Source organism: Phaethon aethereus, assembly GCF_964289735.1.
Source record: "Phaethon aethereus genome assembly, chromosome: 8".
Classification (NCBI taxonomy): domain Eukaryota; kingdom Metazoa; phylum Chordata; class Aves; order Phaethontiformes; family Phaethontidae; genus Phaethon; species Phaethon aethereus.
Window position 1 is genome coordinate 5,790,618 of NC_138584.1, and position 21,633 is coordinate 5,812,250.

General features: G+C 39.4%; 1 protein-coding gene across 1 annotated transcript in view; it reads left to right on the top strand.

Annotated features, from left to right (window-relative positions):
• Positions 1–21,633, top strand: part of CEP350 (centrosomal protein 350) — a gene marked incomplete at its 3' end in the record, with an annotated part of 63,796 nt that overhangs the window by 14,458 nt on the left and 27,705 nt on the right. The window contains exons 8-26 of the mRNA XM_082003178.1: positions 1,510–1,653; positions 2,495–3,147; positions 3,821–3,942; positions 5,444–6,507; positions 7,839–7,992; positions 9,194–9,357; positions 10,305–10,494; positions 12,057–12,277; positions 12,389–12,552; positions 13,221–13,331; positions 13,565–13,696; positions 14,661–14,797; positions 15,168–15,287; positions 16,623–16,789; positions 17,878–18,074; positions 18,624–18,808; positions 19,781–19,868; positions 20,228–20,374; positions 21,175–21,332. Coding sequence (XP_081859304.1) covers positions 1,510–1,653; positions 2,495–3,147; positions 3,821–3,942; positions 5,444–6,507; positions 7,839–7,992; positions 9,194–9,357; positions 10,305–10,494; positions 12,057–12,277; positions 12,389–12,552; positions 13,221–13,331; positions 13,565–13,696; positions 14,661–14,797; positions 15,168–15,287; positions 16,623–16,789; positions 17,878–18,074; positions 18,624–18,808; positions 19,781–19,868; positions 20,228–20,374; positions 21,175–21,332 — 4,318 coding nt within the window. The remainder of the gene's footprint in view (positions 1–1,509; positions 1,654–2,494; positions 3,148–3,820; positions 3,943–5,443; positions 6,508–7,838; positions 7,993–9,193; positions 9,358–10,304; positions 10,495–12,056; positions 12,278–12,388; positions 12,553–13,220; positions 13,332–13,564; positions 13,697–14,660; positions 14,798–15,167; positions 15,288–16,622; positions 16,790–17,877; positions 18,075–18,623; positions 18,809–19,780; positions 19,869–20,227; positions 20,375–21,174; positions 21,333–21,633) is intronic.

The following is a 21,633-nucleotide window of genomic DNA, read 5'->3' on the forward strand; positions in this document are numbered from 1 at the left end:
ACTTGAAATGGAAGATGAGACTTGACACTGCCTTTTTAAATGCTCACAGAAGTAATTGAGAACAGTGAGTTCAGCAGGAGAACCCCTTTGGCTGATACCTCTGTTTCAGAGAGGCTTGTAGTGACATGTTTCAAGTGTCAGATTTATAAAATACTTGGGAAATTTACTGTGCAAGCAAGGAGTACTGTTAGTAAATGAATGAATAGTGGGCTACAGACTTCTGACTGAACAGGTTTCCTCCTTTTGCTGTAAAATAACAAAAAGAAAAGAAAGGGTGGGGATTGAGGACTGGGGTTACCAAAACACCATTGGTCTGCTGTCCTGGATTTCGCTTGAAGTTGCTTTGATACCAGATCTTCTGAGTCCTGTAGGGCCCAGAGTGCAGTCCCCTTTTGTCTGGCTGTGTTGCATTCATGCTGCGGTGTCTGGGTTTATTTAGGCAGCGCTGTTGGAGGTAGAAACTCCAAACTGAATGGTTAGTTATCAACTGCAAACAGGATATTCAAGTTGGCTACTTTTCTAGCAATAAAATACTGCTAAATGGTCTGAATTAGATTGCTAATACTTTTTTTTTTATATGACTCTTTTCTCCAAAGCTCTTTAAGGTCATTATTTCAAAAAAAGATTGATAATAGTGGAAGTTAGTGGGATGAAAGAGGAATTGAATAAACCTAGCATTTAATCTAACCAATATCTACCCTACCCAGTTTTTATCATTGAATTATAAATGGATGATAAAGTAATACCAATAATATTTTGATTTGGTTTCTGTCACCTGCAAGGCAGTCTGTTCTTGAATTAAATACTAATTAATAGGATTATATCTTAACTATTTTCCATCATGGTACAGAAATTCCAGCTAGAGAACAGTGAGTTAGTATTGGCATACAACAATTGATGCTTGGTATTTTTTAACCTCCTCACAAGACACCTGTTTCAACAATTAATTATCTGTAAAAATCTCTAAAATTTTGGGGTGTTTTCTTTTTCTAGAATATCAGCTAATATTCTTTTAATATGAAGCTGAATCTTTTTTTATCTCCCACTTTTATTTTTGTTCTTACTATTACAGCATTTTAGATCCTTTAATTTATTTCTTATTTTTCTTATTTAGGTGGAGCTGAACAGCTTCTTCTCAGTCCTCTACAAATATTTCCCCTCTCCCCTCCAGTAGCATTTGCTTACACGTGTTAGACCTGTATCACCCTTTTCTCTTCTTAAAATCAGTTTAAATTAATTAATTTAATCAGTAGGGCTGTAATGTGCTACAGTATGTTTTGGATTTTTACATTGTGTTATGTGTAGGCACGAAGCACTGATAGTTGTGTGATTCAACTGTTGTCTTCATGGTACATCACTGTTACGACTGTTTTGTGTAACTGCAGCCGTACCACTTACACAGAACTAAATGGTATAGAAATGATGAACAGTTGCAAGAAATACTTCTTTTTTTTTTTACATTGGAAAATCCATCTAGTGCTTAACTTTTATTTATTACTTATTGTGCAGGTGGAAACTATGTAATAAGTGCATCCTCCTGGCGGGAGGGACAAAAGCTAGTAAAAAAGATACTGGGTCCAGCTCCCAGAATAGAACAGGACAGAAGAGCTGTATCTAGTGACAGAACAGGACGAGAGAGAGCTGCCAAGTCTGGTAAGTTGTACTTTTATCACTGGACTTTTTTCATTTTACGTTATTAGATAACACTTCATGTCCGCAGAGTAAAGCAGACTTCTGAGATAGAACATAATCAGTTTCTTATTAAAATAACTCCTATTTTTAACCTGGGATTCGAGGGGGGGGGAATTTTGCTCACATCCATGGTTGGTATTCCTAACCTCTCTTCCTGGGTGGATTATGAACTTTTCTTGGTGTCCTGGGAAGCCTGCCTTGCCCGTGTGACTTGATGGGCAGTACATGCTGCAAAGTTGGTCAGGAGCTCTGGAAAAGGTGGGAGATAGGTTGCAACCAAAAAAAATGGATCGCATTTTAGTTGCAACCAAAAAATCTGTCTCTGCATCTTGAAGCTACTGGGGAAAGGAATGGCTAGAAATGGTCCACAGGCCAGATAAATTTTCCAGTATGTGCTGCATATAACACATAAGCTATGGCTGGGCATCCTGTTTTATAGGAATTGTGATTCTTCCAGATGCTATATAATGTCACCCGCGTGCATCATAAATCTTCATTGATTCCTCCACCAGCCCTTTTCAGAATTTATCCAGAATCTCAGACAGGGCAAGTAAGGGACAGTGGTAGCTGCTGTGCTGTTTATACCTGTGGGGTGGTGAGGCTGATAAGAGTATAGAGGGTGTGAGCTCAGCCTAAGGAAAGGCTACTATATTCAGATTCTGATACTGAATGAAGCAAAAGCACATTGACAGTGAGATCTGCACTCCTCCCTCATCCTCACTTTTGTAGCTGTTTCAGTGGTGGCATGTAGTTCCCAAATTTGATTTTTACCTGAAATATTTGACATCTTGTTGTTTAGCAGGCTGTATTGGAAGGACAGGTTCAGATTCTAGACTGGATGTTACCCGTAAAGCCTTTTCAAGAAGTTCTGAAAGGTCAAGGAGTAAAGTACGGTCTGAGAATAACCTGAAGAAACTGGAAGTTGCTCTTCCAGATGATAACCAAGAAGATCATGCCCCTGTAAATAAGGACTTCCTGCCCGTGGAGATACGTGGAATTCTTGATGACTTGCAGTTGGATTCCATGAGTGTGAAGCAAGAGAAAGATGTGGAAAAGCAGAATCAGAAATCTGTTTTGCCTACGCAAAATGCCAGGAGCCACAGTCCAACCAAAAGGAAACCAGACAAGATAGCTGCCAGTGAGGAGCCTCAGGTGATCTCTAAGAAACGTCACTATGATACAGATGAGGTTCGTCAGTACATCATCAGGCAGCAAGAAGAGAGGAAGAAGAAGCAGAATGAAGAAAAGAAAGCACAAAAGGAGGCAACAGAACAGAAGAACAAAAGGCTCCAAGAGCTCTACAGAAAGCAGAAGGAGGCTTTTACTAAAGTCAAGAACATGCCTCCTCCTGAGCCTTCAGCAGCCAAACGGTTACAGGAAACCTATTCTAAACTATTGCTGGAACGTACGTTTTTAGAAGAGCCGCCTCAGCTGCCTACAGTACAGGAAACGCAGGTATAGCTGATTCACTAACTTAATGTGTTGCAGTTGTTTGCAGGAATAGAGGAGGTCTATGTTTAGGAAGGTCGTGACTTGTCCTGGTCTGGTTATCAGTTAAGAGAAAGGATACAAAGAAAACTATGTAGCTTTTGCTTAAAAACATAGTGATTTTGATCCAGAACCTCTTTGCTAGTAACTGCTTTTCAGCACAGCAAGGCCTACCAGAAAGGTGAATGAAAAATCATCTTCCTGTTCTAAATGGAAGCAGAGTTCAGGATGTTGGCTAAGAGCTGCTATAATGGTTGGCTCTTAAGAAAATTGTAAGCATCAGTCAAACTGAACGGCTTGGTCTGAAGTCACTTTCAGTCAGTGGACAAATTTCATCAACAGTGAGTTAAGTAAGTTTGCTAATCAGAAACTGAATATCAAAGAAGATTGATATATGATAAAAGACTAATATCAATATGTGTTCAGTTGAACTAGTTCAGTATGTGAGCAAAGCTCTTTTCCCAGTACGTTCTGCTGAGGCAAAAACATAAGCATCTTGTGTTTTCAAGTCTTTTTGCATGGTGGGAAAGATGTGATACTACACTGAGAAATGTAAGCCTTTTCAATTTTAATGAGACAAGAGCTTCTAAACTCCTACAGGCTTTTGAAAATGCATTTTTCTGTTTGTCTTCATTTCTAGCCCAGACCTGGTTATCAACCATCTGGAGAATCTGACAAAGAAAACAAGGCTCAAGAGCGTCCTCCTAGTGCATCTTCAAGTAGTGACATGTCGCTTTCAGAACCGCAGCAGCCGCTACTAAGGTGAGCCATTGTGGGCCTTTTGAGAGAGAGAAAATATTCTAGTTTTCATGTCTGAGAGGCAAAAATAGACTAGGCTCTTAAGTTCATGTCCTAGCAAGAGTGAATTGTCTTTATGGCAATTACAACATTTCCTCACAGTAAAGAGGAAGCTGATGCAGGAAAGCATATGGAAATTTTAGCTATGGGTGTTTAGTGAGTCTCTAAATAAAGTGAATGGTGGTTGCTGTTAATCTTTTGCTGACATCAAGGGGATGCCCATTTCATATTGGAAGACTATATTTCCTCTGCCATTGCCATCAGGCAAGGGAAGCTGATCATATGAATAAGTCTGTTGATTTTTCGTATTTGATTTGTTCAATGTTTCTATTTAATGTATTGTCCTGGATTAAGGCCTTTAGCTACTGTCTGTAAAGTACTGAAAACCTCTGCTTCTGCTTGGAACTAGCCTTTCCTTACTTCTTTTCATGCTGCTTTCACCATTTTTAATCATTCAGTGTATTATCAAAGTTTTTCTTACTGTAAGTCAAAGTGCCTAACTAACTACTTAAATATAAGGAACTAAAAATCATAAAGTTTCTTACATATCCTTAATACCCCTGTTGTGCAAGTGTGTCTTCATTTTTAATTACATGATAAATGTCTGCCTCTTTATTACTTGCTTCATTATCTGTACCTTAACTTGGTCAAATCCACACTGACTTTGCAGATTCAATGAGACTTCTTTCTTTTTTGGACAAGTTCAAGGAAGCACTAGGAATGCTATGTAGTACTGTGTATAGAACAGGCTGATAAACCACATGGTAGTAAATATTGCTAGCATAATATCGTAAGGAAAAAATGTAAGTACTAATAGTAGGGGAATGATGAGACTTAAGAGGGCTGCATAAGTTATTTGGAGACCCTCATGGTAAGCAGAGCAGCAGTTTTTTGTGAGGGACTTTCCAGGTTGCCTAGTATTCAAAATAGGTGCAAATTATACTAGAGGAGGAACGTCTCTACAGACCTCCTGTCATGCAAGTGGGAGCTATCTGGAAATAAAAAAGATGTCTTGGAGAACTTTAAACATCCTTATATCTCCAGTCTTCCTTTTCTCTAACTGTCCTTCATGCCTACCCTAAGTGACACCTCCAGTGAAACATGGGCTGGGTTCAACTGGAGGGGGAAGGCTGGGGCTAAGAAATTCCAAGGGGGTTGGGGGGGAGATACCTCCTCCGTTTTGAAGTCACTAAACTTTCGGAAAAGGCTAACTGCTGCTGATGAAAACACTCAGCTTGTTACAACTCTAAAACACACACCATAAACGCCATTTCAAATTTGGAAGGTGCTCTGTTGTTTTTTTTTTAAATAATATTCTGTAACTGTTTACTGTCCCTTTCCCTGCCCCTCTGACTCCACCAGAAAGTATTTCTTCCTGAAAAATAAATATGTGGCAACAACACTTTCATCTAAAATAACAGTACTTGCATAAGTCATCAACTTAAATGTTGACTTTTCATTTCAGGAGCGATTTGATGGAGCCCCCATGGGTACAGCCGGACAGGTTGAGCCCAAGAGTCCAGCTCTCTCACCCGCAGGCTTTCATGGGCTCAAGTGGAGGCCCTTGCTCCCAGCACTGGAGTCTGGAGCAGATGGATCTTTTGTCAAAGGAGTGTGATGCGATGTTGGCAGGCAGGAGGAGCCATGCTGCACCCGTGGGATCGCTGACCCTGATGCCTCAGCCATACCTGAATTCACCAGCTGCACAGCAAAATCTCTTAGTAAAACCTACGGCTCACCAATATAAAAGCAAATTAGATCGGATTGAAGCTCTGAAAGCTACAGCTGCTTCCCTTTCTAGCAGGATTGAAAGTGAAGCCAAAAAGTTGGCAGGGGCTGGTATCAATTATGGTACCATGTGGAACTCAGAGCATGAATTTTTGCAAGAAAACCAGGATGATGGGCGGTGGGCAAAGGCTGTGAGTCCTCCCGTGAGAGAAGAAAATGAAGATGCATTTTCAGCCAGAATTCAGAAGATGTTGGGTACCTGTGTGTCTCATACAGCTTTTGATGACAGCCTTCCTGGGGTAGGCAACCTTAGTGAATTTAAAAAGCTCCCGGAGACAATCAGGCCTCATAGTGCTGCAGTCAGTCTTGGAATGAGGTCTCCTGCTGCTAACAGGCACGAGGGGATACTAGGACATTTATCTAAGAGGCAGGCTGACTCCCCGGGGCGTGAAAGCCAGGCTTACGCTCCAAACAAAGCTGTAATTCCTCACGAGTCCAGCATCGACTCCATCAGTGAAGGGCCTCTTCTGAGTGATGGAAACCTCTCTGAAGAGGAAGGAGGCCAGCACAAACAGTTGCCACTGAAGATGCTGGAGACATTAAAAGAGAAGGATTTTTGCATTCAGGACAGAAATGCTTTTGAGCCCATAAAGGAGTTTCAGAAAGAAGCTGAGAAGTATTTGCCACTTTTCACTCAGACAAGTGGCGCACACAGCAAGGGGCCATGGGAAGAACTGGCGAAGGGAAGTCCCCACAGTGTCATCAACATCTTTGCGAAAAGTTACCAGCTTCATGGAAAAGGTAAAATGGAAAAATTTCTCGAAGCTCTTGTGAATTACTATTTTCCCAGTCTTACTACTCCTTACACTTTATACTTCACAGGTAAGGAATGTGCTTTTAGATGTCTCAAACATGAATCTGTGTAAGGCGTTCGCACTTTACTTTTGCATGATAAATTATTGTCCCCCGCCTTCTTTTGCCGCCTTGTCTAAGGAAAAAAAGAAGAAACCCACACACTTTTGGGCTGGAAGAAGATTATTTTTCTATTAGATTGCTCTGTATTTCTAGATCGAGAACTAATTCATATACTGGGTTCATGTATTAAGGACACCCATTCCAGTTATGGAATTGTGAATGTAAAGTTCACATTTATTGTATCCAAAATTGCATACTAAATATAAGTTGCCCAGCGTGCATTTGGAAATGGTTCTCTCCACCACAGAGAACAGACCCTCTGGATTGGAATGTGCATCCTCCTACTGTATATGCACTCCAGATCATCTGTAGTAATGCATCATTCCTGTTTCAGTTAAGGCAGAAAGATGAAATTCATGTTTTATGCAGCACTTTATGGCATAAACATGAGTGCTTGCATATATCCTGAGTTCTTGCTACACAGGAATGATATAGCTTTACTGTATCATTAGAAACATTAACTTCAGTGGATGAATGATGTGGACTTTCCTTTTGCATCTTTGCTCATATGAGTTATTCGATAATGTCTCGCAGTAGTGCAGCAATTAAAACTCTGATAACCATATTGGATTTTGAGAAGGTAGGGTTTTGGTATATCAGTAAGGAAAGTCTCTTGCCTAAATGGGCCCATTTCAAGTATTAGTGTCTTAGGGCATGCTTTACAAGTGTCTCATGCAGGATCCTTTGTTTGATCTTCATTTTTGGTACAAATGTATTCTTCATTTTATGAGTAATGTTTCCCTTGCCGTGAGTTCCTCATTTTGAGGAGGATTGTTTCTTGAGAGGTTGATTTTTACCTTGTGATTTTTCTTGATTCTTTTTTTCCTTAATTTTATTTCCCTTAAAGATGATCGCATTTAGATTTTCTGCGGATGGCTCTACTCTCAAGCCCTGTGCGCTTCAAGAATGTTTTAGTTGGAAGTCTGTTAATGAAGTAGTCAATAATTTACAAAAAGAGGAAAACTGTGCTCGTTATGTTGTGTTAAAACTGCCATGAGATGGCTGTACTGTTGTTCTCTTGACGTTTTTGTGTTTGAAAGGAAGTCTTCGTAACTTGTGGCTGGAAGCATTTTAATTCCTGCAGTTTTATTACCTGTTTGATGCACATTTGCTTTTCATATAATTTTTGTCTTTTCCCTTCTTTGTCCATACTTCAGCATTTGATGAAAGGTCGAATGGAGGTTCTGCCCTCCTGCGCCCTTTACTCCCTGCCATGAGCCCTCCAGAGAGCGTAGTTTCTTACGAAGATGATTTTGCCTCATCGCAGGGAAGCGGCACTTTAACAGACAAAAAGATTGCACGTGACCTCAGGTAACTGTGTGTTAGACGTCTTGTAAAAATCAGAATGAGGAATTCAATAGAAAATAGTTAATGCAAAATGTGTTTCATAATATTTGGATATCTTTTCTCTTACGCTGTATTGCAGTGCTAATCAAAGTGATAAGGTATTTCCTTAGGACCTTGCAGTTAACATAGCAACCAGCATGGTTAAGACATAAGGATTAGAGTCAAATGTTCCTGTTCTCTATCTAATTTTTGTTGTTCTTTAGTCTGGCAGGTACCTTTAAGCAAGGTTCTTATCCTTTGGAGTCAGGTGAAAATTAGTTCTCCAACTTGTGTGGCTGCTACACTACTCAGTTGGTTAGTCCTTGTAATTTAGAAAAAAGATATTTGAAAGAGTTAAAATAGCTTCAGTACTTCAAAATTTTATAAAAAGCCTATAATTGCTTTCAGTAAGGGTTCAGTAATGCTTAGTAATGGATACATAAATTGTCTGTAAGAACATTTAAAACCTTTTGTTCAGACTAAAATGTGAAGACTGTAAATCCTAGGCTCTCTGTATTACTACTGAGTTCGTATGGCTTCCTGAATTTGCTAAGACCCCTTTTTTGTAATGAGACATATTTACATCTTTTGGGCACCTTAGGGAAGGCCGCAAGTGCTGTGTTTATACTGGTGGTACTTTAAAGAAGGTAAAAGGCACTTAGGGCACTGAAAATGTTGGCTGCAAAAAAATGCTTTCTTTCTGAAAAGAAAACTTCTTGATAGGTCTTCTGTTGGTATTATTTAGTGTATGGTGCATTACCCCCTTATTTGCAAATCTTTTGTAATCCTTTATGGAAAATCACTTATAATTCTGTCAATTTATTGAGGATACCGGTATTCCCAGAGATTATCTAAAATGCGGTCATATCTGGAGTCATTCTTATGTTGTTCAAGTCTGTAGTCAAACAGTTTTTAAAAGTTAGCATTGCAAAGGATGGTTGTTACCCATCTTTTACTGTTTCATATTATCAGAAGTATGTTTCGATATGTTCAATATCATGTCAAACTTCCTACTGTTTTAGCTGTCATAGTTTTTAATCCCAAAAATCAATGCTTTTCAAGATGGGCTAATTAGTGCAGTTTTAGCCATCTGTCTCTAATTTAAAATGTGGTGCATTTCTTGTGCACAGTGTAATGCAGGAGTTCGAAGTCCGTAGTTAATCACTGTCAATGTGCTCCTTTTTAGTGTTGCTGGCAGCAGTAATTCAAGCATTCAGGAAGAAGTTCCTAGTAGGAAGTCTCCCCATGAACCTCGATCTGTAGAGCTTGCTTCTCAGCTTTCACCAGGACCACGGTCTGCAGCATCTTCTCGCTCATCTGCTTCCTCTAAAAAGAGAGGGAAAAAGGAGCGTAAGTGCAGTACTTGACTGTAGGGTATTTTTTTTAAGGAGGTTTTAGGGTTTTCTTGTTATGAAAATTGCAGTCTTCCTGCATATGTAGCAGCTGTAATCTAATACTAATAGGAGGATTTATTCCTTCCTCCAGTGATTCCTTCCTAAATTCTTTTTGAGTCTGATTATTCTCTGACCTTAAAATGAAGTCATTCGAAATTAAATAAGCAAGAGATTAACAACAGTATTGCAAATGTTTCCTTTCCTAAACTAGCCTTCTAACAAATTAATTTTAATATCGTATGGGAACGATCCTCAGATTCTGTACTGAGGAAATTCCAATAGGCTGCTGAGAAATTTGAGTTATGGCCACATTTATGAAGGCGACAATAAGTTTGCCTGCATATACTTCACCTTTGGATCACAGACAGTTTTCATAGTGCTCAAATTTCATAAATACGCTTCTTCCTACGGTAACTTGTACATTACAAAAGCATGAAGAAATTTGATATTTGATACACTCCTACTATGTAAGCAGTGGATAACATAAGGGAAAGCTAGTTTTAAAGTTAATAAAAGGATGATAAAAATAAGATAGGGCATTCCAAATTATATCTCTTCCTGTTTTTTCAAAATTCTCTAGCTTACCCAAAGAAAGCTAGGCTTTATTCTAATTGTCAGTATTGAAGAGCAAAATGCTTGTTTTCTTTATTTAAACTGATAGTGTGCTGAAATGAAAGCAGAGTGACAGTTTTGTTGACAGTGGACACAATATGCAGAGAACTTAATCTCCTGTAGAAAGCTGCCAAATTTACATTTCTTGCTTGTTAGATTTATAGACTTCTAACTCAGACATCTTTTGCAGGGGTGGGAAGTTCTCAGTTATTTGTTTTGGGGCTCCTGATGGCTAAGATATTCATACTTAGAATACCAAATGTAAACTTTCGCAATGTTGTTGCTTCTTAGGGTTGGACTCTTTCAACGGAAGTTCTCACCACTTTCCTGTGGAAGAAGATAAAATGCTATCTGAATTAGAGTGGGGATCCCAACAGACAAAGAAGTCCTTATCAAGTAGCAGAATTTCTAATAAAGATCAGGAGCAGAACCCAGATACAGACAGCACATTGGAAAACTTGTCTGGACACTCCCTAATGAGGTAACATGAACCTTATAAGACTCCATGCAAATATAACTACGCTTGGTGGTGTTACACCTTGTTATCAAAACCAGCTGTGTCTTTGGATATGCAAAAGGAAAGTAACAGAAATGATCAAATGTGAGTAAGATGGGTGTGCAGAAAACATTTTTCCCCCCCGTATTTTAAATACGAAAAGCCAAAGTAGATGGCTATAGTAAGAGAAAATACAAAACGGTGAGTCCTCCCCAAATGACCCCTCTGTTTTTGTAAGGATAACTGGCCAATATAGGTATCCTGTCAGGTTCAGTACCTTGAGCATTGAAATACAATTTTCATTTTCCACTTCTACAAATGGTCTGTAAGAAGTGTGGGCGAAAAAAAATAGCTAGTCAATCTGTGCAGGATCCACTTATGTTCAGCTAATACTCATAAGCCTATCCAGCAACGTGAGTAGAGGTTTGTTTGGTGGTTGGTTTTTTTGGGGGGTGTTTTTGTTTTTTTTCCAGAAATGAACTGATCCTCAGAAAAGAACATAGAAAAAGAGGAAAAATACTTTCAGTTGCATCCTCTGTATGTGTAGCTGTGAATGCAGTTTTTTTGCTAATTGTGCAATGAGGATGGTTATGAAATCGTGAGCTTAGTTTTCACTGCACTTTTTTCTAAAAAGCAACAAATAATACAAATGGTCTGTCACTCATTCTGTGTGGATATAGAGCAGTTCTGAGATGTTTGCTTACATTGCTGAATTTCACTGATATCCTGTATTGGCACTGAAATGTCCTGTGACCTCCTCTAAGATGTGCCAAGTAAAGCAGAATATCTTCCTAAGGGATTTAAGCAGCCACTGTTAGTCTTCTTTGGCTTAATAAAATTGGAATAGTAAATCTAAGAAGTGTGTGCATCATTTTCTGTATGTTTGGAAAGCGATGTCTTCAACTGACTATTAAAAAGAAATGTTTCTGTAGTATTTTACTGTAGTATTATCAGACTTACTAAGTCAAGTTTTGGCCTTCAGGCATTTTGTTGCATTTTGATGAGAGATTGAGACTCAGGGCAGTGGCTTACCACATTCAGTTGCATCCCTATGCTGAAACTAACCTGTTTACTTTTTAAAAATACTGTCCTGATATCAAAATATTGCCCTAATTTCCTGTGAGTAAAACAAAGTTCTTCACTTGGACTCTCAAAACAGATGTGTAAATGCCCATGCAGGTGAGTGCATCCTGCACTGCCAGGTTGCTAACAGGAGGCATTTGAACTGCTTGTGTGGCCATGTAGAACATGTAGATACTATGTTAATTTTTTTTTTTTTATGTTTGCTAACAAGGTTTAATACTTGGGGGAAAAATAGGGTGTGCTAGAAACTTAACCCTAAACTGGAATATAAGTACAAAACCCATCTCGTAAGGCTGTTTCCTAAAGGCAGACTGAGCCTATGCAAACCATAAAGGACTGTGCCTTTTGCGTGGGTCTTTTGGTTGGTGTATATAAATGGAAGAACTAGGTTATTACTTATTGTCTTATCAAATGGCTGAACTCAGGAGAATATTGACTCCTTCCTTTTTTCATTTTGCTGTCAGTTTCTCAGAGAAGGGAAGATCCCAGAAAACGCCGAATTCTTCCCCGTCTCCGGGTTCGCAAAAAATGTTGCAGTTTGAGTCTATAAGTAATACAGCAGAAAGAGTCAAGTCACCTGCTGGCTTTTCTGGAAGTACAACACCAGGGCTGAAGCCTAACGTAGCCTTCCCTGACTTGAGTCTGGGAACCAGCAGGTCTGCAGCAGCAGCCGCCTCAGCGAGTGGTGAGTTGTTTTCTTAAAACCATCCCAGAGCATTTATATTATTTTTTTTCTTTATTTTTTGATGTGGGCTACTGAAGTTTGCAAGGTTGACCATTAAGTCTTATCCTGCAGGATGCATGCGCTTCTCCCCTACTGGTCTTCAGCATCGTTTATCAGCAGAATTGAACTACCTTAGTGCTATTGAGGAGTCCGTGCGACAGCTCTCAGATGTAGAACGAGTACGAGGCATATCACTTGCCCAGCAGGAGAGTGTTTCTCTGGCTCAGATTCTAAAGGTAATGGAAAAATACTTCCTTGTCTTAACCTTCCTTTTTTTATTTTGCAAGAAAATTAATCAAATTAGGGTGAGTTGTGCTTTTGTTAGCAGTGCAGAGAAATTGTAATGGGCATGATGGAGCATCTCTGATAACGTCAATTTTTTAGGATTAATGTCTGTTGTCTTTCTTATTTTAGGCTGACACCAAGGAACTGGTGACTCTTAGAATATGTGTCGTTAATATACCATTAGCTGGAATCATTGCTTTGGTTGTGTACTTCAATAAAATAAAATCTTAATTATTTACTGGGTTTGATGTTGGGTCCTGATCCCACATGGTGTAGTTGTTCAGGCTGGTTCATTTGTCTTATTTCATGAAAAGGATATTTTTGGTTGAAATTTCCCTATGTTCATAAGATTGCTTGTTCTGTTTTGTTGAATTAATTGGTCTCCCAACTCCTCTTTTGTTCTACACAGTGGTGGAAGAGTGTGGGGAATTTGCATTTTCTACTGTCTACTTAAAAAGGGAGAGGGTCAGTCAGTAGGTTGAAAATTTTATTTTAGCAGAAGAGGCACCACCAGTAGAGTAGATCTAGGTCTTTCAAAGGTAGTTGCAGACAGTGGCTAAGTCAGAAAAGGTCGTTACATTTAACTTACATGATTAAAACTTGTTTTCCTAATCTGTAGGCACAGCAGCAGCGCCATGAACGGGACTTAGCCCTTTTGAAAATCAAAGCCGAACAAGAAGCTTTAGAAAGTCAGAGACAACTGGACGAGGCAAGGCAGAAGGCAGCTCAGGTAATGCTGCCCTTCAAAAAATGTGGAGTGTGTAAAAGGCAAAATGCTGTAAGTAAATCCGTGCCTACGAGTGTTCTTAAAACACATGGAGATGTTGAAGGGGTTTAATATAGCTGAAAAGAGCTCTTCAGGGCCAATTTCAAACTGTTTCCCCCCAGATTTTGAGAAATAAAACTGTACTTACTCTAGTCAGAAAATTCTGAAGAGCTGAACTGGCTGTCTTCTCGGCATAGGTCCATGCAGAGTCACTGCAGCATCTGGTCCAGTCACGGCAGGAGGCTGTACAAGAGACCCCATGCAAGGCTGCAGCCAAGCAGGCGGAAACTGCACTTCTCAGTACAGATGCAACTCACCAGATCCGTGAGGTGAGGTCCTGAGTTGAAAGGAAAGAGCTACTCTGATTTCAGTATTACCTTGAATACTTTTTTGCCCCTAGGTTATTTTCTGTTCAGTGTCATTCTCAGTGCAACTTCTTCACCTTCATAACATGACAAATGATAGGACTTTAAAGGAGCTTTTCTGTCATTGTTACTTAGAAGTCAGTCAGCAGCCTTAAATCTCTGTCCTTACGATCTTACAGTTAATGAATTGTTAACAAGTTTGTTCTTCCAGGATAGACTGATGATAGTGAACACATCATCTTTAATTTGTAAGAGTTGCAATCCGTCAGGGACTGATCCCATGTCTGTTAGAAAAGCAGAGAAATTACAATTTTGCGTACTTTTGAAGGTAGGAGACCAATGAATTAAAAAAAAAGAGGAGGGATGATTTTCAGCAGAGCTCTTGTTACAGTTTGAAGTTTTTTCTTTTTTTGAGTCTCTCTTCATTCTTCTTGTGGCATACAGAATATTTATTAGTTTTCAGTTTTGTTTATCAGTTTTTTTACTTGTTGTTCCTGACCTGTAGCAGCTGTAGCATCTTGCTCTTTGGGCAAGATGCACTTTCAAGTGAAAAAAAAAACATCATTTCTGTTGGGTTTGTTTTTTCCTTTCTTTTTTTAATGAATAGTAATGATAGGTCTGGAGTCGTTCTAGTGATCAGAGTTTGCTTAAGTTGATCAGAATGATACGATAAGTAGTGTCTTTCATGTCTGTAGTTTCATATCAATAATTCCACTTTGGATAAATTAAAGAATATGAATTTGCAGAGCAGTATGCGCTTTTTACAGCCAAAATTGGTAAGTATGTAATTACAAACCATTTCAAAACCATGTCTTACACATTTGTTCAATAAATCAGTAAATTACCTGTGAGACTGACTGTTTTCTCTTTCAAAAACATTTTGATGCTAATAAGCTCATTGCATTCCTTTGGTTTTTATTGTACTCAGATGACAGAGTTAGCACGAACCCAAATCTCGGACACTGTCAGTGCTCCAGTCGCTCCAGTCACCACCTTGTTTGACCACCAGCGGCAGCATCACTCAGAGTTCATGAAGCAACTGAGAGCCCGGAGTGATACAAACAGGTTTTCCCTAATGTTTCACATCTTGGGAAGGGAGAAGTAAGATAGTTACGTTTTGGTTCACCTATTCTTGGAGAAAATTGTAAGATGTCACGACGAGTGAGCATTTAGGAATCTAAATTCTTCTTCTATCTTTATGCCCTAAGTAGCGTACCCCAAAGGTGACATTAACTGGTGATATGAAGCTCTATATAAAGGAGTAGTAAAAGATGCTCTAAATGTTCTCTGGGATGATTTAACTAGTCTAAGCTTTAAGTGGTCTTTTCAGAAATTTTAACTGTTACTAATTCTAGTAAACTGATGAAAGCTTGTGAAAACCGTATTACTCTTTAAGACAACACAGATTTACCCAAAACACTTCTCTCTCTCTCAGGAAATGTGAGTCTGCTGCCATGTCACAAGGTAAAGAAGAGACAGGTGACTCAAAACAGACATATTCACCGATATTTGATAGTTATTCAGAGTCCTCAAGATCAAAGGTTCATGATCAGAGGTAAGAAGAGTTTAGATTACACAGGGGTTTTTTGCTATAAGTAAGAACTACAGTACAAAGGAATATCAAGATATTTCCTTCAATTTTTTTTTTTTAAAAGAGGGAAAGTCAGTATTAAACCTTCAACAGGTAAACCTATCTTATATTCCGGAGCTTGAAAGTTTACATGCCTACCAGAATTTGCTCTGCCTTTAATTAAAAATCCTACTACACTGTGGTCCACAGTGTAATAGTATGTTGTGTGTTAGTATCTTCAGTTTTGAACTTACTGTATTGGTTCTACATGGATGCTTATCTCTTTCCTAACTTTAGAATAATTGAGTTCCGCATCTGCTTCCTCATTTAGCTGAATTAGCAAGAGTCTAGCAAGCAGGTGAAGGGAAATGTTTGTTCGCTGCTGTTTAGCTCTTGTGAGACTGTATCTGTATCAATACTTCTATTGCATCACCTTTGTAACCTAAAGGTCCCTTTAAGTCTCTGTTTATCTGAGTCTTTTTCCCTGTCCTAAATATTTGTGATTTATGCCCTTCTCATTTAGCTTTGTGTAGTTTTGAAATGGACTAGGACGTAGACTGGAGCATATGTTCTGAAAACACAGTGCAGGGACCTGTAGAACTGCCTACTCTGTAATGTGCATTCCTTTCTACTCTGTTCTCTGTGTATCTGGCCATCTTGTTAGGGTTGGTTTTTTTTCACTGCTGCTTTGCACTGGCTTGAGGCTTTACATGAAGTGCCTGGAGTGCTGCTTGCCTGAAGTTTAGACTGGACTAATTTCTGGTGTTATTTTTCAGTATCTTGCCTGTGTTTAATATTGGATTTTTAGCTTTTTTTTTTCTCCCCTATTCACTTACCTGATCTAGCAGTGTCCCATGAAGTTTCTCAGAGCACTTCTCTGATCTTGACCAACTGGAATGATTTTGTCCTCTGTAGTTGTTCTAATTTAAAATAGTATCGCTATCTCGCTCAACCTTTTAAAAAAAACTGTAAGGAGAGATGTTTTCAACGGTTTATCATCAATACTCATTGCCAGGTAGAGGGTGTGCATACCTACAAACCACTTGCATTCTAAGGTAGAATAAAAATAACAAGTTCCACTGTCAATCAGCAGCTTGATGAGGTTTGGAATTTTAAAGAGGTTTGGAATTTTAAAGTATTTTTTTAAGTAGATGAGGTTTGGAATGCTAAAATTCAAGCAGAATTTTAAAAACAAAACCAGAGCCTCTGCATGTCAGTTATTACTGGGTTGTTAATCATGGTATGTACAGTAGTAATGTACAATAAATATTTTGAAATGTGCAAAGTAATTTTAAAAAAAATTGTCTCTTGATAACACAGTAGTACCAGCAGCCGCCAAGAGAGTCCTTCAGTTCCATCTTCTAAGGAGAACGAGAAGAAGCTTTCCCGTCGTGAGAAGATTACTAGCAGTATTGAAGAACAGGCTCATACTGGTGTGGATGATTCCTTGCCGAGCGATAGTGTTTTATCACTGCCAGATGAAAAAGGTTAGCTGTATTGTTTGTATGAGATGAATCTGAAGGGGATAGGTGGGTGGCAGGGGACATGCTGTTTCAAAATTAGTTTCTGAAATAAATGAGGGAATGTGTGTGAAGAAAGCTGAGCCCCAGGAGAATTTGGTAGCCTCTTGAGAGATAACTGAGGATGGCACAGTGCGGTGGGAACCTTTGAAATTCTGCACATCAGTGTGATGGAGTCTGTGGGCCATTCTACTTTCTGCTGTGCTAGCTGTAGCGGGATGTTCACTTGCTGAACATGCAGGCTGAACACCACATGTTTCAGCAGCCTCTGAAATGTGTTTATACCTGTGTACGGAAGTCTGTTCGGTCTTTTGAAGCTAGGTAACAGTATTTCAAGATGTCCTCTTACTTAAGGTCATACTTTTCTAAGGACCCATTTTTCTGCATTAGAGTAGTATCGTGGTTTAGCCCCAGCCGGCAGCTAAGCACCATGCAGCGGCTCGCTCACCCCCCCCTCCCCCAGTGGGACGGGGGAGAGAATTGGGAAAAAACTCGTGGGTTGAGATAAAGACAGTTTAATAGGACAGCAAGAGAGAAGGAAACAACAATAACAACAATAATAATACCAACAAAGGAATGTACAAGAATGAGTGATGCCCAGCACAACAATTGCTCACCACCTGGTGATCGACAGCCTATCCCTGAGTAGCGATTCCCGCCCCCCGGCCAACTCCAGTTTATGTACTGGGCATGATGTTGTATGGTAGGGAGTATCTCTTTGGCCAGCCTGGGTCAGCTGTCCTGGCTGCGTCCCCTCCAGCTTCCCATGCACCCCCAGCCTTCTCGCTAGCAGGCCAGCACGAGAAGCTGGACTGTCCTTGACTACTTAGCAACAACTCAAAACATCAGCACCTTATCAACGTTTTCTCATCCCCAGTCCAAAACATATCCTCACGCTAGCTTCTATGGAGAAAACCAGCTCTATCCTGGCTGAAACCAGGACAAGTAGTTATCTCCCTGTCTTTCCTGCCTGACTTTACTGAGATGAGACACTGTAAAACTGCATTCATGGTACATACCTGAGCGTAAAACCACTTCCCTGATTTCTGCCTCAGATTCCGCTTCTGTTGCAACAGAGTATTCCCTGAAATTTGATGAGTCCATGACAGAGGATGAGATTGAAGAAAAGTCTTTTCGGTCTTTGCTGCCCTCTGAAAGTCATCGCAGAAATAACTTGGAGAAGAAACGGGGTAGTCGTGATGATTCTGATGAGGAAGTCTCCCCAGAAAAAACAGCTCTGTCATCTATCAAGGTAGGTCAAGCAACCATAGTTAAGGTAAATTAATGGAACTGAGATGGTTAAGCTGATGAGCTTCAAGTGAGCTGTTCTTAGTTGTGTTTGCAAACTTTAGGGTTCTTTTCCTCCCTGTGGTTCTTTGAGCATCTCAAAATATAGAGTTGTATGAATCATGCTGTATGTCACTTGTACAAGTGCGACGACTTGACTTATGGAACAGTCCATCCAGGCATGTACCTGTTCTCTTTTGTCTTTGGAGGAGTGACTTTTGAGGTAGGTTATAAAAGCCCAGTGGATTAATTCTTCCTACGATGGCTACACACAGCTAGGAAGTACAAGACGAGGATGCTTCATCTCTCTGGCCCAAGAGGGGACATCCCAAAACTGTCACACTGCCCAGGGCAGAAAAAGCTGATCTGTACAAAGCTCAGATAGGAAAAACAGCTTCCCTTCTTGCATCTGTCTTTGTGTGTGTGTATCTTTGTGTACACACACAGTTTATAATTGAAAAAAACTTGGAATTTCTGTATTATCAAATCATGTCAAATTTTTCTTGCCTTCCAGGAGCTAAGCATGCCATTCTCAGGGGGGCAAGATAGTTTCTCTAAATTTACCATGGAGATGGTAAGACAGTACATGAAAGAAGAGGAGATGCGAGCAGCTCATCAGTCCTCACTGCTTCGGCTCCGGGAGAAGGCTCTGAAAGAGAAGACTAAGGCTGAATTAGCTTGGCTGGAACACCAGAAGAAGTAAGGCAGCTCTGAATATACACTGTTGCTGACAGACCATTTTCTTGTACTTCTACTTTAATTTTTTTTGTAAGATTTTGTTTCCGCCCCACCACTCCCTTATTAAGTGTCAATGGTTGAACTAGTCTTCTGACATCAGTAATCTATACAAATGTTACTGTCACTTGGAAAGAACAGAACCCAGTTTGTAAGTGTGTTTTGATGTTTACATTGAATGTGGTTTGATAGAAGAGAATTAGATTGAAACAGTAGAACAGCAGATATCTGTTGTCAGTCAGAGAAGGTAGTTCCCAAGCGTTACCCTACAAGTCTTAATTCAAGAATGTATAAAACTGTGAAACAGTTAGAACTTTATTTGCTTGATGTCTGAGGTCGTTTTAGTTGACTCGGGCCAAATTTTGTGAATCTGGATATGTGTTGTCCGTAATGATTTTTTTCCAACCTTTGGAATATGCTTTGTCCCGGAATACCACCTGAAGTACCTGGTGAACTACTAAACATTGGTGGCCAGACTTAATCAATAATACTTTTCCATGATCATGCTCTGCATGGGAGTACCATTGTTTACCAGACATTTTCTTCCAACTGCTTGTCACTGTGGGTTTGATAAAGGGTTATGAGGTAGTGACCCAAGCGTCCTTTGTTTTGTCTTTCTCAAATGGCGAGCAACGCTACCCCTGCAGAACTTCTACCCAGTCATGTGAGATCTATTATACTGGCCTTTTAACTGTGCCTGTCTTGGACTAAACAGTCAAAAATATTCTGCTGTAGAGAATGCCAATGATTAAGTACAGACTCATGCTCTTCTGCAGGTTAAAAAAAGTTTAAAACTAAGTTTTGACTAAGATAGCAAAAAAGGCAGAAAGAACAAGAAAAATTTTTTGGGTTTTGTGTTTTTTTACTTTAAAGAGTAACAGGCTCATTGTTATTCACTTTTTTCTTATTTAATCCTTTCTTCCAATCTGTTTGCAGGCATTTGCGAGACAAGGGAGAGGATGATAAGATGCCTCCTATTCGAAAAAGGCAGCGTGGTCTGCTGCTGAGATTACAGCAGGAAAAGGTAACTGATGTCCTCAAGGAAAATCCTGTTGAAACCCCTGTGTAGCCTTTAAATGTTTGAGACGCTGTAAAAGCTAAGAGTTGAGAAAACTCCATGCCAGGCTTTTGGATAGGAAGCTAGCGGGATTTCTTATCAATAAGTTTTATTTGCATTGTGGTAGAATTTAACACATTGCTTAAAAGTGTCCTTCTGTATCAGTAATCTCACTGGTTGAGACTTAGATGTATTAATTAATCTTCTGTTCTTTGCTGCTGAAGTTCAGGCTAGTTACTTCATCATGTAATGCTGTGGCAGCTTTAGAGTGGGTTCTTGAGAGCTGTCTGTCACAGTTCTTACACTTAGTCTTTTGTACCTAAAAGGCAGAAATTAAGCGTCTTCAAGAGGCTAACAAGGCTGCTCGGAAGGAGAGGCAGTTGATCCTTAAACAGCAGGCGGAAATAGAACGAATCCGTCAGACTACAATGAAACTGCAGGAAAAACTAAAGTCTGCAGGAGAAAACAAGCTGGTAAGTGTCCAGTACAGAAGCTGGAGTCTTCCCCCTTTGGCTGTGCAGCTGGTATTTGACTTCAGTGTTTACAGGTGTGGAAAGCTACTAGGCTGGACCTATCGCTTGGAAGTTTTGTCTGCTGCAGATGGTCTCATCCTCTTTATCTCAGCAATTTTATGTTCAATTTCTTTAAAGTGTTGTTTAAGGAAATGGATTTGGAGGAGTTGTTAAACATTTTAACTCGGCAGTAGATGGTGTTTGTTAATTCTCAAGCTTAACTAATGACTTTAGGAATATCATTTTTTTGATGCTTAGATCTCTTAGGCTCTGATTTTGTTTGATTATTTGTCAGACCCCAAAGAACTAAATGTAAGTGCTAAACCCAAAACCTGCTACTTTGTGTGTGTGGGTTAGAGTCATTACACTAAGTTTCTTGCATCTGCTTCATGAGATAGCAAGATGAGATTTTGATAACTGTCTGCCTCCTTACAAAATTTTGAGGAGACACAAGTTTAATAATAGTAACATAGAAAGGATTGTTTCCCTGTTTAGGGGAACTGAGTTCTGGTGGGGTTTTTTTCTCTAGATACAGTTAGGGGAGAACTTAAACTATGGAGAAAAAGGGTGTCCTAAAAAAACTTTGTGTCAAATAAAAATGAAGTTGGAAAATAAAATTAAACCTGCAGGTGGACTGGCCTATCTGAAGTAGTATTTGATGTAATCTGGGGAGAAGTAAGGTAAATTAATACAACTTTTAAAAAGATCGTAGAATAACTTTTCTTACGTTTAATGTTGCTTTTTTTAACACTTAATTGCAGGAACTTCACAGTGACGATGACATCAAGCAGAGCAATGGTTCTAGCCCACTTCCGACTGATGCAGAAACACGCAGCCCTTCCCCAATCTCAATCTCCAGCAGTGAGACTAGTAGCATTATGCAAAAACTTAAAAAAATGCGCAGCAGAATGGATGAAAAGTAATTAATTATTTTTTTTCTTATACAAAAGTTTACTATTTTAATAGAATGAGTTGGTTTTGCCACTAAAAATGCACTAAAAATGGCCATTAGAAAAATTGCAGAGGTATTGATATCACATACACTTTGATCTGAGTTGCCTGAAAAATAGCTGATTGGAAGCATTAATAGAACTATATTCATCATTGAATCTAGTATTTTAAAGACTATAATTCTTGCATGAATACTAAGATTCAGATATTGTTAGTTGGCAGGCTGTGTGGTCAAGGTTTCATTGTAGAAGATTGGTTTTAATGTTCTT